The sequence below is a fragment of the Condylura cristata genome, unplaced genomic scaffold (assembly GCF_000260355.1).
Source record: "Condylura cristata isolate star-nosed mole 26May11 unplaced genomic scaffold, ConCri1.0 scaffold00023, whole genome shotgun sequence".
NCBI classification, from domain to species: domain Eukaryota; kingdom Metazoa; phylum Chordata; class Mammalia; order Eulipotyphla; family Talpidae; genus Condylura; species Condylura cristata.
Genome location: NW_004567124.1, coordinates 12,372,233 through 12,388,405, shown reverse-complemented (window position 1 = coordinate 12,388,405; position 16,173 = coordinate 12,372,233). Strand labels below are relative to the sequence as shown.

The 16,173-nt window shown below is 33.3% G+C and overlaps 1 protein-coding gene across 1 annotated transcript in view; it reads right to left on the bottom strand.

The window, feature by feature from the left end:
• ADAM10 (ADAM metallopeptidase domain 10) overlaps positions 1-16,173 on the bottom strand; it is a 97,284-nt gene that overhangs the window by 7,093 nt on the left and 74,018 nt on the right. Inside the window, exons 10-14 of the mRNA XM_004687743.2 lie at positions 15,595-15,778; positions 10,721-10,871; positions 9,823-10,006; positions 9,055-9,163; positions 8,390-8,610 (exon numbers count right to left, since the gene is read on the bottom strand). Of these exons, the coding sequence (XP_004687800.1) occupies positions 8,390-8,610; positions 9,055-9,163; positions 9,823-10,006; positions 10,721-10,871; positions 15,595-15,778 (849 nt within the window). The remainder of the gene's footprint in view (positions 1-8,389; positions 8,611-9,054; positions 9,164-9,822; positions 10,007-10,720; positions 10,872-15,594; positions 15,779-16,173) is intronic.

Here is a 16,173-nt window from a genome sequence, read left to right as displayed (position 1 = left end):
GCAGGCGGGGATCGAACCCATGCGGAAGTGGCTTTAGTTTCTTAGTGCTGTGCTTTAACCCGCTGCGCCACCAGGGAGGGCCCAAGACTGTTTTTCAAGATAAGCTACAAATCTGAACATCTAATGGAATCTATTTTTTAAATGCTGGCAACTCATTTAGATTTTCTAAAAACAATGTTTTCTAAAAACAATATGTTTACAGAGTTGAATTTGACTATGAAAAAACCACAAGCTCATGATCTATTTTTGAGAAGTCACTGCTTGCATCTTACTTTAATTACTGGGATAGTTTTTTTTTTCTTTTAAATGTTTATTTTCTTTAGATTTTAGAAAAAAAAGTGTTCAGTGCTTTGCTGTCCCTATGACTCTTTAGGATGATTTTCCTTCCCCTTGCTGTATAAGTTTTCCTAAGACCCCTGTTGTTCTTTATTTTATTTATTCTCACATAACAGATCAAAAGGAAATGTTTTTAATCTGTTGCCCTTCACTATGTCAACTTAAATTCAGGTAGACTTCTCTTTTCATTTCTTATCACATGAAAGACCTATATGCATAGCTTTTGTCATCTTCTTAGCATCTAGAAGTCTTTTAAATATGACAACAATTAAATAGGACCTTCTTTTGCCTCTACAGTGGGGATCATTCAACACTATGCTCTAGTAAAATACATAAGGAATACAAAATCAGCAGTATGCACTTCTTTGAATGTCCTTTCTGCTTCACACCAGTGGTTCTCAACCTTTGCTGCATATTACAATCACCTGCCTGAGGGCCTTTCAGAACTCCGATACCCAGACCAGTTAAGAGGTGGGTTAATGGGGGCCTAATATCAGTGATTTTGATAAAGCTGCTCAGAAGATTCCACTAATTAGCAAACACTGAACACTATATCCTGGTCTCTACTATGAGTCAGCAAATTTTGGGTTGAAGATAAACTGACATAATTTAAAAACAGAAATAAATACTTTAGTCATCGCAGCCTAATGATAATGTCAACATTATTAACAAAAAACAGGCATCAAAAAATATTTGACCCAAATATATCCCACTAGCTTGGGAGACTACACCTAGAGGCATAGAACTTAACACTAAAACTCTTTAGCTCTATCTCCATCCTGACTAAGATTTTGGGGTAGAGTATCTGAATGAATGTAGCATTTTAAGGCTGGAAAAGGTTGCTCAAATAATCAGTATTCAAATGGTAAAGAAATGGCTTCCATGTCTGAGTAAATCTAAGAATCATGTGGAATGCATATGAAAACAGATTCTCAAGCCACAAACCTACAAATTCCAATTCCTGCTGGGGTATAGGAAAGAGGGGATGACAGACTATTGCATTTAAGTAGGTACAATAATGATAAAAGTTCAGATGAGTAAATCTTATGTAATGTTGACAAGTTGGCATTTGTGGTGCAGGACAATTCTGAGCATTAGTAACTTCTGGCCTTCACCCATCAAAAACCAGTATGGACCCTTAATTACCCTGACTATTGTACATTTCCAAGTATACTGGGAAGGCAGTATCATTTCTAATGCGATCCTATCCATTAGCAAAAAGGGTCAAGGATCTTCCTACTACTTTCAGGTTAAGTTAGTTCAGTTGCCAGAGACACACTTCTGTTCCTAATGTTCATTATATTATCTGTATTATTCATATTTCTGTGACTTAAAAAAAAATCCCTCTTTGTAGACACCCACTTGTACCCTACACTTCTAAGTAAAAAACTTAGCTCCAGTATCACAACCTAAAGAGGACTTTTCCAAGTGGGTTCTTCTATTTTCAGTGAAAACACCACTGAGAACTCCTTGAATTTATATTCTACAACCTCAATATTTACCCCCAAAATGTACAGTTGGACTAATTATTACAGGTCAGCATTATTCCAAATACTGATTTTAAACACTTCCAATAGTTCATTTAGTGTAACTAAGTTGCCCCACACATAAACAATGGGACATGGTTCTTATAAAAGAGACATAAAAATTGTAGTATCGCCACAGTAAGATACTAACTCACACCTGCAACAATGGCTGATAACCAAAAGACCAGAAATAAGTGCAGGCAGAGATATGGAGGAAAAGGAACCCTCATACACTGTTGGTGGGAATGTGGACGGTCCAGCCCCAATACAGATGTTTTTCAAAATATTAAAAACAGATCTATCATATTGATTATTCCATAGTGGTTATAATTTTATAGGTCAAACAAAAGGTCAAAAGTAGTAAGTCACAGTTCTGATACACAAGTACTTACTAAAATGAGTCACTCCCAGTCCTTCAGAACTTCTAGTTCCTTCTACCAGTATTTATGACTTTCCTCCAAATTTTCCTAGTTAACTACTTATCTCAAAAACCCAAAGGTTGATATGATTTAGTGACAATCACAGTAGCTTAGTTTAGTATCTGAGTTTAGCACCTGAAGAACTAAATAGAACAACATAATATAAAGAAGATAATAAGAATATTGTCAGTAAATATGGCTATCTTTAGCATAGGTTTTTTTTAATGCTCCCTTTAAAAAAGAATTATCAGAAACTAGGTTGAAATAGTAGTAGCATGTTTTCTCAAATATATAGTAAAATCAGGGGAAAGAATACCAACCAGGCTAATAAAATCAGGGGAAAGAATGCCAACCAAGCACAGTAAGTGTTTCATCTCAAAAGAAAACATCACAATTTGTTTACTTGTTAAGAGTCTGAAAGAACAGAGAGCTGTCATTCAGGCAACAAACTTTAATTAGTGTAAATTACACACCAAGAGCTTACCTTCCATAGATACAGGATGTTACGTAAAACTTAAAAAGATAAAGAGAAGTCATTCAAATTTTTTTTAAAAGCCCAGAATTAACAACCATTAAATAAGTCTGACAAAATAATTTTACATTTAAAAACAGAGAGATGTTGTTCAATACAGTCATTGAAATGGCCAAAAGTTGAAAACAGGGACAACAATGACCAAATAAAATGTCAAATTTATTATGTATTGATTGTAAGCTTTTATTTAATAATTTAATAAACAAAAAGTACCTATATGATATAAAAAAGGATAAAGCAAATATTCCACCTCAATGAGGTATAAAGAGCAAGACATGCATTCAGGCGTCTTTAGACATAAAATAGTCTTTACTGTTTTTTTAAAGAAGAATTCCAGAAAAGGTCAATCATATTATCTTTTCAGTGGATGTTCCAGGGTTTCAACAACTCTTGCTCTTAACAAGTGCACTCCAGATTCCCTGTGGATCACAAGACCCTGTGGGGCCCACATTTTTGCTCACGATACTGATTATGCCATTATGCAGAACAGAGAGCTTGCTTTCTTTCAGAAGACACTATGGTCTAGACTTTGAATATTGTTGTCCTTTACCTCATGTGCCACCCTTCACACTAATCTGCCAAGCAGGAAGCAAATGGCTACTGTCTTTTAGTTAAGGTCAGCCTGAACATTCAGGCTAAAACACCATAGAAGGAAACCTAAAAATACCACAGCTTCAAAGTTAAGATACCATGAACAATTTATTTTCCCTTAAGTTATGACATTTAAGAAATCTCCTTCATTCATCTAGCATATAAACTGAATCCTTACTATATGTTAAGTCCTGTAATGATAACTACATCTTTGTCATTAACATTCTTAAGTGATAGCTATGTGGCCTCTAAGCAATGAAGAACTCTAGAGGTCCACGACCACCTTATATTTTCAACATTATCAGGATGATAAAATAGAAAGTTTCTGCTACACATCTTTTAAAAATAAATCATCAGATTTCAAAGACTGAGAAAAATGTTCCCCAACTTTCACATGCACTCAGTGCATCCAGGGTTGGGCCTGATAATGTGCATTTTATATAAGGCTCCCAAGCGATTCTAATGCTCTTGTCCGGGGACTACACTTTGAAATCCACTACTCTGGATCAAAGGTTGATAAACATTGCCTATAATACATTAAACTATTATTTTAGATTTTGTGCAACTATTCAGAGTATCTAACGGAATCGGTGTAGTCAATGTTTCAACAAAATCATTTTTGGAGGCATTAAAATTTGAGTTTCAAGTAGTTTTTTTAAGGATTAATTTATTAGTAATAATAAATAATAAGTATTTCATTAATTTGATACAAACCCAGCTGATTATCTTTTCCTTCATTGTCATTGTTCTAGGTGATGTGTCTTTAAAGATGTTACTGATATGTATGTCATGTAGTGTTTTGACTATACGTTCTTCTATATATCTTATAGTTTTAGCTCTTATGTGTAATTCTTTAATCCATTTGAGTTGTTTTTTGTGCATGGTGTGAGGCAGTAATCTAGCTTCATTCTTTTGCATGTAGCAGTCCAACACCATTTATTGAGCAACTTTGTTCCATTGCATATTCTATGGTCCTTTATCAAAAATTAGTTGTTTATAAGTCATGGGTTAATTTCTGGGCTTTCTATTCAATTTCATTGGTCTAAGTGTCTGTTTTTGTTCTAGTACCATACAGTTTTAACCATTATGGCGTTGTAGTATAGTTTGAAATCTAGAATGGTCTCACAGGAGGAATGTAGAGAAAACAAAAAAGGAATCAGAAAAAAAAAGTGGCTATAATAAAGTAAAAATCAAAATCATCAGGCAACTATAGATCAGAGACATTCTGTAGGGGAGGAGGAGGCAGAAGAACAGGAGTGGGACAAGCGCGAAGGACTATAGTGATGATGCACCAGTAAACTGGTAGAGGGAATTTCATGGGGAAACCACACATTGCACAAAAAAATGAAGGATGATATAATGAATATAGTTAAATGAATGAATAAAAAAAAGAATATTATTTCAATAATCTTTTTTCAATCATCTAAGAAATGAAAATGATTCTTAGCATGTGAATCATATTAAAACAGGTAGTGAGCTGTATTTTGGTGTGGAGTCAATTTGTTTGCCAACCCCTTCTTGATGAATGATTGGTACTCAATCCTGGATTCTCATTAGAAATAGTTGGGGAACTTTCAAAAGTCTATCCCAAGAGGTTCTGATTTAATTGGTCTTAGACCTAAGGCAATTCTCATGTACAACAAGAAATAAGAACTACTGTTCTTAATCAATGTTCCCCCAGGTGACTTCTGAAGATATTGAGAATTTAATAAGCCTTACATGAATAAAGATTTCAGGGATCAGGTACATTTGGAAAATGAAGTTTAAAAGACTTTCTTTACTGCAGGACTTTTCACAATATTCTTACAAATCTGCAAGAGGGAACTGTAGCATGCAACGATGTCCAGATTCATTTGACCAACAAGCCCATGAATTTAGTGTTCTGTGAGGCATGTGGGGGATACTGCTCTAAAACTTTCATTCAAAAGAACAAAAGATACATTTTTTCCCCAAAATAATAATAAAAGAAAAACTCCTGATAAATCTGAAAAGAGAAAAGTAAAAAAACAATAGGTACTTATTGTAAAAGGAAGAAATGCAATGATAAATTTAAAAGTAAGTATCAACTTCAAGGCTGTTTTTATACAGTATCAAACCAAACACAAACGATTTAGGACATCTGAACACATAACAATGAAAGAATCTTAAGAAGAATTAGTAAAACCCTCAACCCTTATTTAAAGAAAAGAAGATGCTAAGACACGGTCTCAATAGGTTTCTGGTTTTTCAAACTTTTCAAGTATAGAAGATTCCTTGATAAAGCCAAAAGATTTTACCATTATTTCCAGACCCAGATAAATATACAGTAGGCATTAAGCAAATATAATGAATCTAATTTTCAACTATGATATTTTAAAAATATGTTCAACATGGTCACTAAAAATAATTTATCCACAGGAAACAAAAGTCTTTATCACACCTGCCATGGTTTGAGTAGCAGTCAGTAACAAATGCCTTGATGTTTTAAACTGTTAAGGTTCTTCCTACTCCACTCTGCATGAGGAGAAAAGATACCACCAATACTATATAGTAAGAGATAAAAACCTCCAGATACCAAACATTACAGAGAAACTAATCCCTTCTTATACCAGAGCACCCTAGTAACCTATATTACTAACTAAAAGGACACTTTTTTCACATGATGAAAGACCAAAGCACAAGTTATGAATATTACAAACTCTGTTATGCAAATGAACTCTGCACATAACTAACACATCAGTAACTTACAAAAAACTAGATGCTGTTTTCTTATTTGTTTACCCTGGTTAATAGAAATGTAGCAACAGCCCAGTGGTACTCTTGAAGTACTCAAAAAGCAGGATGTAAACGTCAACTATGACATAAAATAAAAGCATTCCATACTTACAGCAAAAATCTAAAAATTACCTGATTAACCAGTTCTAAAGCACAAGAAAAGATTTCATATTGTTATTTTTTTCCAAAAGCAATTGATGTTCTCAAATTTAAAATATGACAAGGTTTCTAAGTACTTTAAATAAAAAGAGCATTTCTATAAATTGCTTTAAAGTATTACAAATTTTCGATATTCTAAATAAAATGAGTAAAAAGTAGAGATAATGGAGAAGAGTGAAAAATACCTTTAAATGGTATGAATTTAAAATTCAATTCATGTATAGTACAATCTCAGATATATTTTCAAGTTTCCTATTATTATTTTAATGTTATCATTTAGAAACACAAATATTTAAGTGACTTGAAATATAATCATCCTCAACAATCTTTTAAGAAATATTCTATGTAGAAAAACTAAAATAGCTGGTACAACATATACTCAGTATAACATAAATGAGATCCTCATAAGCAGATTTCTCTTCTGAACACACTGTCTGCACTTTATAGCAGACAAGTACATCACATTTTAACTTATTACCGATAATCAGAAAGAAAAAGATCTGAGTTAAAAATAGAAGTAAAGGCCAAGAAAGTGAAGCTGCTTTGAAAATTATAAAATTGAAACACGCTAGGAGGATAATCTGAATCCTGTACTCTTTCCACTTCACCAGAGTTCCAGAAGGTACAATTAGCTTTACAGTTATTGAACACCTATTATGTACCAAGCATAGGAGTAGAAAAATGAGTCACATGTTATGTTTTAAGGACATCTCAGTTAACTGCCTAATCATTTGTTTTAACACCTGTCTTTTAAATCCAGTTTCAGTGATTCCTCCCACATCATAGTTATTACATATATAAAATTACATATCCTAACAGAAGTGTTAACCTTTCTAAATATAACAAATGTCACTATAATGCTGGAATAACTAGAAAATTTTTATTGCAAAATGTTACCATAAAAGTACCTAAAAGGGCAACATCCACATTTTACTTGTGTTTTATGGCATCCCCAGTTCTAAATGCACCCATTAAAATGTAAGGAAATAAGGGCCCTCCCTGGTGGCGCAGTGGGTTAAAAGCAAGGCACAAAGAATCGAAAGCCACTTTTGCATGAGTTTAATCCCCACCTGCCCCGGAAGTGACCACATGGCGTGGCAGACCTCTCCTGACTCGCCCACTGCTCCCCTCAGCAGTGGACTTCGTCAGATCTGCCTGTTCTGCTCCCCACTCTGTCCCTGGTGAATCCCCTCACCACCCCTGCACCTCTGGCCTGTACCCCAGCTCTGTATGCACAAATAAATGAATAAATCTAAAAAAAAAGTAAGGAAATAAGGTGAGGGAAATTAGCTGAATTCTAAGTCAATTTCCAAAGCAAATTCAAATCTTGGCTATCTCACCTCAAGTTTCCTACTATTATTTTAACTTTATCATTTAGAAACATGAATATTCAAGTGGCTTGAGATACAGTCATCCTCAAGAATCTTTTAAGAAATGTTCAGGTAATTCAACATCTATACATCTTGGAGAAATGCAGACTTAAAAAGAATACAGTTCAGTGGATTTATGTTGGATGAACATAATCATTAACAAGTTTGCAAAATGTTCTGTCTCCAATATTATGCTGTTCAACATGTCCTGTCATAGATAAGATGAACACTCAAAAATTATATTGAAACATCAGAAACAAACTTCAGAAAATCACCAATTTGTCTTTCCTCACTCTTGCTGAGCAAAGTAGAAGGCACAGGTAGCTATGCCACACTTATGTGAAATAAGTACCAATAAAAAGCAAGCAGGGCTTTTCAGACAACTTAAGTATAGAATTCCATGAAAATGGACCAGAGGAGGAAGAAACTCGTTCAGGACATGAACCAGGGAGCAGTGTAAAACAGAATGACTCTCTTCATACTCCACGAATGATACACATGTAGACTCTGACCACCTCAGAAGAAAATAAATACCCAGGGATATCTGAACTTTAAAAATCAGTTCTCAAATAAAGCAATTCCAGTATAAACAGGAAATAGATGGCTTTCTCATAACACTGGTGACCTTTAGCAGGTAAAACTATGATCAAAACATAGGTATTTATAAAGAGAAGGTTTCTTTATAAATAAATCTATACTTACCACAATCCACTCAGCAATGTTTTCATAGAGCTCTGGACTAAAAATTGCTTTTTTCAGTCTCGCTAGCGGGCCATCAGCATCTACTAATCTGCACCGCATGAAAACATCACAGTAGCCTCTAAAATCATTGCAAGGAGATCCAGGTTGGAGAGTGATAGTGCGACCAACAAAGTGCTTGCTCCACTGTACAGACCCTGTACTGGCACAAGTTGATGGATCCACTAGAAAAGAAGTGGCAAATACAGGTGGAAAATCAATTTCCCTAAAAAGACCAGTTGGGGAGAGAAACTATCTAAAAATTATTATCACTATACCTTGTATAGACTTCCATTGGTAGGCTAGATAACACCATAAATACAACTTAAACAGACAAGTAACCCTAGACTTTGTGCTTCAAATGATTTAAAATCCCCTAACACTTTATATTAATTGTTGTCAGAAAGCTGACAGATTTCAGTCTAGTTTATCATTTTAAAAAATGTTGTCAGAACCATAGTAATAGAAATATAATGCTATGTCACTAAGAATTTTAAAATTTCCTAACAATATTAGTCTAATTGGGAACTATCTGTCCACACTACATGTCAAAGCTTACACTTAAAACTTAGGAGAAAAATAATGGTTTTTGAAACAAATTTTATAGTCTTGCATTTTAAAAGCCTTACTCTTCTTCATACAGCAGACATGACATAATTCTTTATCATCTTTGCCATCAGAACTTGCACAGGTACACTCCTCCAAGCCATATTTCTCACAGATAGAGCCTGCACATTGCTGAAAGAAAAATACAAGCGCAGTTACTTAATCGCTATGCAGTCAAATCTATTCATAGTAAAAGAAAGGCAGGTATGAACTTGTAATGCCAAAATAATTAAGAAGAAATCTAAGTGGGGAAGAAAAGGCATGGATAAGTCTCAGAAATGGGTCATATAAATACATTTCTTACTGGTGTATATTCCAGTAAGAAAGTAAAGCTTTTAAAGAAATGGCAACTTTAAAAAAATGTATCTCAACAAAACATAAACTGAAAGAAAGATTAGACTGAGCATCTACCCACTCTGGTAGAGGAAAGTAAAATTTAGCCAAGGAAGTTTTAAGGCTTAGCATTTAGAGAAAATAAACAAAAGAGCTCTTTAAGCCATTAAAATATTAACTTATAAAATTCAAAGTCAATACAAAGTCACATGCTTCATTGTATAACTGCTTTTCTTTAGAGAATGTCAAACATGGCAGCTGGACAGATGAAAGTATTTAACAATATCTCCAGGCACTTATACTACATTCAAAACTTTGTGGGTAATGCGAAGAGAGATTATTAAAATAGGGGCCAAGATTAATTACTTTTACTCCAGCTTTAAGTGTCAACACTTCTCTGAAAAGTAGTTTTATACAGTTTAGTAAAATTAAATAAGAAATATAAATCAAATACTTGCCCCATTAATGCACACTTGTGTATGCCTATTACAGTCTGTAAAGTTTGGCTTAGGGTCAGATGCCGGACAGAGAGCTGTGATGCCATTACATATTCCTTCTTTTGCACAATCCGAATCTTCCCGACACTTCTCAGTTTTTGACTTGAATGCACAGCTTACTGTACAACAAGGACCTTGACTTGGACTAGAAGAAATATTAAGTGATTAAACACTGGGATATTTCCTACTTAACTTGGTCTTAATTTTTAAATCATCTTTTAAATGGTAAGTATATTACTGGTATACACTTTCAATATGGGAATAAGAGGCTACTTAATTTTAACATTTAATAAGTATAGAAAAGTGATTAAGTATCTCATTCTCATAATCAAGGCACACTATATTCAGCATTCTTAATCTATTTGCCTTAAGAGAAAGGCTACAATGGAAATGGATTTAACATTAGCAAGTTATCCTTATTTTTCAGTTGTATTACATAACTAATTTATCAACTTTATTCACATGTTAAAATCAAACTAGGGTACACAGACCAATCATTTAAAAAACATTTCATGAACAATATTCTAGTGTTTGTATCTATCTCCACCAAAGTAATTTGACAAGGGAAATAATTATATAACTAAGTTCCAAGAGTGTATGTCTTTTACAATATCTCAATATTTAATTTTATTTAGGATCCTTTGGATGTCCTTTCTTAACACCTACTACACAAATTACAAGTTGTTCAATTGGCCAAAAACAGAGTGCTAAACAATGCTGCACACAAAAATATTACAAAAAATAAAACAAAAGCAAAGTTTCAAAGCCAAGTACATCTCATAATCTAAGTTTTAGATTTGTCATACCTGCCTTCAGGTAACTTTATAGGAACATTACCATACTGGAATTAGCAAGGTACCTGCACTGCTTTCCAGGTTTCAGCTTGCATTTTTTCCCCTCTGGTTGGTTTGCGTCATAGCAACATTCATCTTTACACTGGTCACTATAGCCACAATCACATTCTTCACCTTGTTCTACCATCCCATTTCCACAAATAGGTTGGCCAGATTCTGAGGAAAATAAACAACACATGATATCAGCATGTATGCACACGTTAATTTTATTTAAAATTTACAAACACTTTAGGATGAGATGGGATGCATTCAGGGTGGTCTGTGAGGGCCACGGCTGCTGCGGTGGGTGTAGTGTGGTGGACAGTACTTGAAGGGGCTATTTGATGCTTCTAAATCATATCAATGTTATAAGCCAATGTCATCTAAACAATAACAACAACAACAACAAAAATTCATTTTAGATCTCATCACAAAAGGAAAAAGTAAACTTTAATGAATAAGTAAAATAAACTAGAAATATGGAAATTACCTGAGGTCTCAGTTTCTTAGTCTGTAAGTGAAGGATTTGATTTGATGGTTCCTTCTACTCATATTAGCATTCTACTTAGGCTATCCCATATTGAACTTTATTGTACAATGACAGCACTATTTATATTTTATAATAATTAGTGATTCATTAGCAAAAAATAAATCTCTTCTATAATAGAAAATTTCAAGCATACATAGAAGTAGTAAAAGAATAATTACAATGATGCCATATACCAATCACTTAGCTTTCACACCTATCAGCAATATGCTGTAAGCAACTCCACCTATTAATGTTAATTTGTTCTTATAAATATTCCAGGATAAGTTGGAAATAAGGTGGTGCTTCCTCTTAAAAGACTAGCCATTAATAACAGTACTATTATCACATCTAACAGAATAAACAATATGTTTAATAAAATCAGTGAGTCCATGTTCAGTTTTCCACAACTACCTCTTTATAATTGGTTTATTTGAACCAAGTTCCAAATAAGGTTACCCCAGTCCCTTCCCCCAGTGGTTGTGTCTTCATGTTCTTTCAATGGACAATAGGTATCTTCCTTTTTTATTTTTCCATTATTTATTTGTTAAATAAATTGGGTTGTTTTGTTCTACAGAATAGACTATAGCATAGTCAATAAGCAAGTTTTTACAAATAGAAATTAATTTTGTTCCTCAAACCAAGCTCCCTAAGGAAAAACCATGTATTATTTACATCCGTTGTATTCCCACAGAACCTAGCAGTACCAGGACAAATCCTGCTTCATTAAATTTTGCTATGATTTGACAACAGCAAATAATTTTACGTAAGTTATTTTTTTTTTAATTTTACTTAAGTTTTTAGGCTTTCTTTTAGAGCCCTGTAATTTTTGTCAAAGACATTTAAAATTAGAAGAGGAATGTTATACTTTGTAAAATCATTAAAAAAAACACAAAATTTTAAGTGTAGCGAATTATAAGAATAAAATGCTGCCACTTAATAGAAAAGTAACTTCCAGAGAGTTTGTAACTTGTTAGAAATCATATGCCACAAACTAAGGTTTCCTAAATCTAAATCTAAAATCTGGTGCCTTTTTCTTTCTACTACAGCAAATTATGTAGAATATAATCATAGTACAGACCTTAAATTTAGACCTAAGTACAAGAGAAAACATCTCAAGCACAAGGAGCAAGCACACCAAAAAGAGGCAAATCAGTATCGAATATATTCTAACTTTATGGTCAGAAAGCTCCTTCTTATCCTTAGCTATATCAAAGGAAAGTTTAGAGGAAACTCAAGTTCTGTTCCTATCTTTCATTTTATACCATCTCTTCTGTTCTCAAAAACTAAGAACATGCACATATATTCTAAGTAAATTACAATGATTTTTCTAAAGTCTAGTAAAAATCATTTTTATAGGGAAAGAGGAGAAATGTAAAGTCAGAAACCTTTAAAGCAGCATTTCCTACACATTGTCATCTCATATAGAAATATTACTTCATCAGCTATTTAGTAACAGCTTAACTACAAAGGTTTTTTTAAATGCAAGTTATAATAAGAACATATCTTCACTATAATTTAAGAAACAAATTTCCTTTCCATAAAACCTACAGAGCAGTTATGTTCATTTTTAAAAATCAGCTTCAATCAGAAAGCTTAATGTAGAAATGCAATTTTCAAATCAATATTATTTAAAAAATGGTAATTTGGACTTCACCAAAATTTGACTTCTGTTCTAGAAAACATTCTATGAAAAAGAAGACAAGCTACAGACCAACAGAAGATCTTTGCAATGCATTATCTGACAAATGACTAGTATCTATACTAAAGAACTTTCAAACAGAAAAAATATCTAAATGTCCAAGAAATACGGAAAATCACCCAAGAAGAGGGCAAAAATTGATGCTCAATATTAACAGTCAAATTATTTAACAGTCAAATTAAAACCACAATGAGATATTACTGTACACCTATCAGAATGAATACAAATATTGAAAATACCAAAAACCCAGCAAGGATATAAAGAAATTGTATCACTCATACATTGCTAGTGGAAATGTAAATTAGTATATTCATTCTAGAAAACTTTTAGGCAGTTTTAAAAAAAAAATACTACATGACCCATCCATCAGATGTAGGGACATTTATCCCACAGAAATAGAAACATACACTCAGAGAAAAAAGCCTGTACATATTATGGCACCTTTATTTAAAACTGCCAAAAACTGGATGGAGATAGCCCAGATGTCTTTCAACAGGATAATGTTAAACAATGCAGTATCATAGACTACTACACAGCAAAGAATAAAATACCAACATCATGCAATAAACTGGATGATCTCCAAGAAATTATGCTCAATGAATAAGGCCTACTCCAAAGGTTATATACTACATAACTCCATTTATTTAACATTTTAAAGTGACAAAATTTAGAAATGGAGAACACTTAAGTAGGGAAAATTTATGGACAGTGAGAGAGAGCTGGGAATGGCGTTAAAAGGGCAGCAATGAGAATTCCTTGTGCTAATGGAACTGCTTTGTATCTTGACTATGTTAGTAGATACTTAAATCTAGACATGATAATCTAAACACAGAGAAATGGAACTAAAAGAATATGAGTCAACCCTATAGATTAAATCTATTTCAAAACCTGGGGTAATCAAGTTCAAAACCCCAAAACTAACCAAATTTTGCAAGGTGTTTGTTATCTTTAGGGGAAAGTGGGTCAAGAGGACATAGACTCCCCACTATATTTCACAAATGCATATAAATTTAATTATCTTTGTAAAAATTTCAGGCAAAATTTCAAGCAAAAGGTCATGCAGATCTAGAAATCCAATTCAAATATCTTTCCTTTGCTGTCCCATGTTTAATCCATCTTTGCATATTCTTTAGGTACAAGATAAGTACTTGGTGTTTGCCATCAAGTAAGTTTATGCTTATGAAATAGGACAAAGAATCAAAGAAATGTAATACAATGTACAATATTTAGATCACATTAAATATCACAAGAGAGACATAATATTTTGTATCCTGATACTATATTAAACAGGTTGACTATTTGGATTAGTTTTTCTGTGGAGTTTTTAGAGAGACATAACACTTTTGATAAATAAAATATGGCATACCCCTACAGTGGTATATTATTTGGTTAAAAAGAATGATATTTTGATACGTGGTACAAACTGGGTAAAACTTGAAAATATTATGCTAAGTTAAATATATCAAATAGAAAAGGACAAATGTATGATTTCACTTATATGAGGTACCTAGAACAGGCAATTTCATAGTCAGAAAATACATTAGGGGTTATCAGATGCTGGGGGGGAGGCAGAAGAACAGGAGGTACTGCCTACTGGTTAGAGTTTCTGTATGTGATTTTAAAAAAATTTAAAAACAATAGTGATAGTGTGCACAACATTGTAAATATAATTAATAACACTGGTTTTTGTGCTTGAAATTAGCTAAGACACAAATGTTATGTTATACATACTAATTTACCACAATAAGGGAAAAAAAAATTTCAAAGCAGCTGTATTCTGCTGAAAAGCTCATGAGTTCATCAACAGGAAAGGGGATGAGCAAAGTTATCTAGTCATACAATGTAATACTCAGCTATAAAATGGAACAAAACACTAATGATGAATACTAAAATATTACACTAAGTAAAAATTACACAACCTGGGGCCCTCCCTGGTGGCACAACAGGTTAGGACACAGTGCAAGTTAGATCCCCACCCCTGAGGTGACCCATATGATGCAGCAGACTCCTCCTGTCTTGCCCGCTGCTCCCCTCAGCAGTGTACTTCGTTGATCTGCCTGTTCTGCTTCCCACTCTATCTCTGGTGAATCCTCTAACTGCCCCTGCACCTCTGGCCTATATCCCAGTTCTTTATGAACAAATAAATAAATCTTTAAAAAAAAATACACAAACTATATGGCTCCATTTATATAAAGAAAAGCAAGTAAATGTATCTATGGTGAAATAAACAGAACAGTGGCAGCCTCTGAAGATGTATTACTTTGGGCAGTTTACTGGGAAGAAAAATGAACGAATTTTCTAGGGTGATAATGTTCTGTATCTTCACAGGTACTTTAGTTTACAGATAAATGTCAAAGTTCATCAAATGGTAGACTTAAGACCTGTGCATTTCATTCTGTGAAAAATTTTAAAAAGAACATGCATAATATCAAATGCTAGTTAACATGTAAGCTGAAGAGTTTGAGGAAGTATACTAACATCTGAATTCTACCTCACACTGCAAAGCAAGAAATATGGACGAAGAGATGGACAGGTTTTATGACTTATGATAAAATAAATACAGCAAAGTGTTCATAATTATAAAATGGGCAGGCACATGGATGTTCAACTCTTTCTCAAGTCTTCTTAATGGTTAGAAATATTCTCATGCAATGTTGGCAAAATGTACATACCAACAAAACAGTTGTTTCTCTTCTTCTCAAGAACTTGGCTAATATTTCTGATACTACACAGTGAAAATTTATTGTTGTTAAGTTTGTCCCCAGATGTTGCTCTTGCATACATGATGTAATTGCCATTTTCTTTCTGGCCTAAATTCTTAGATTCTCCTGGAGTGCACTCTGTTCCAGAATCATGCTGTCAAACAGAATACAGAATTACATAAACAGAGAGTAAAATAAGGTTTTCAGGTTATCTGATTAAATAGAATTTTCTCATCAAAAGAATAACAGAAGTTTGTGGCTGCTCCTGTAGAAAAGATCTTACAATTATTTTACTTTGTAAGAAAATAGTTCATTCTTATGAATGGAAAAATCAGTAGAGATTCAGCTACAACACTATAGCTTTGCAAGTAAAGAGTAAAATGAAGGACAAACTGTCATAAAAGTCTATTAAAAAATAAGTTCACCTACTTTCAAAACAAGTAATAGGAATATAAACTACTTTTTAAAAATTACTATCTATAGAGCCCTTAAAATACATGCTAAAAGACTTGTGGTCAATTCAGAAAAGACACAGGTATAGAAAGACAG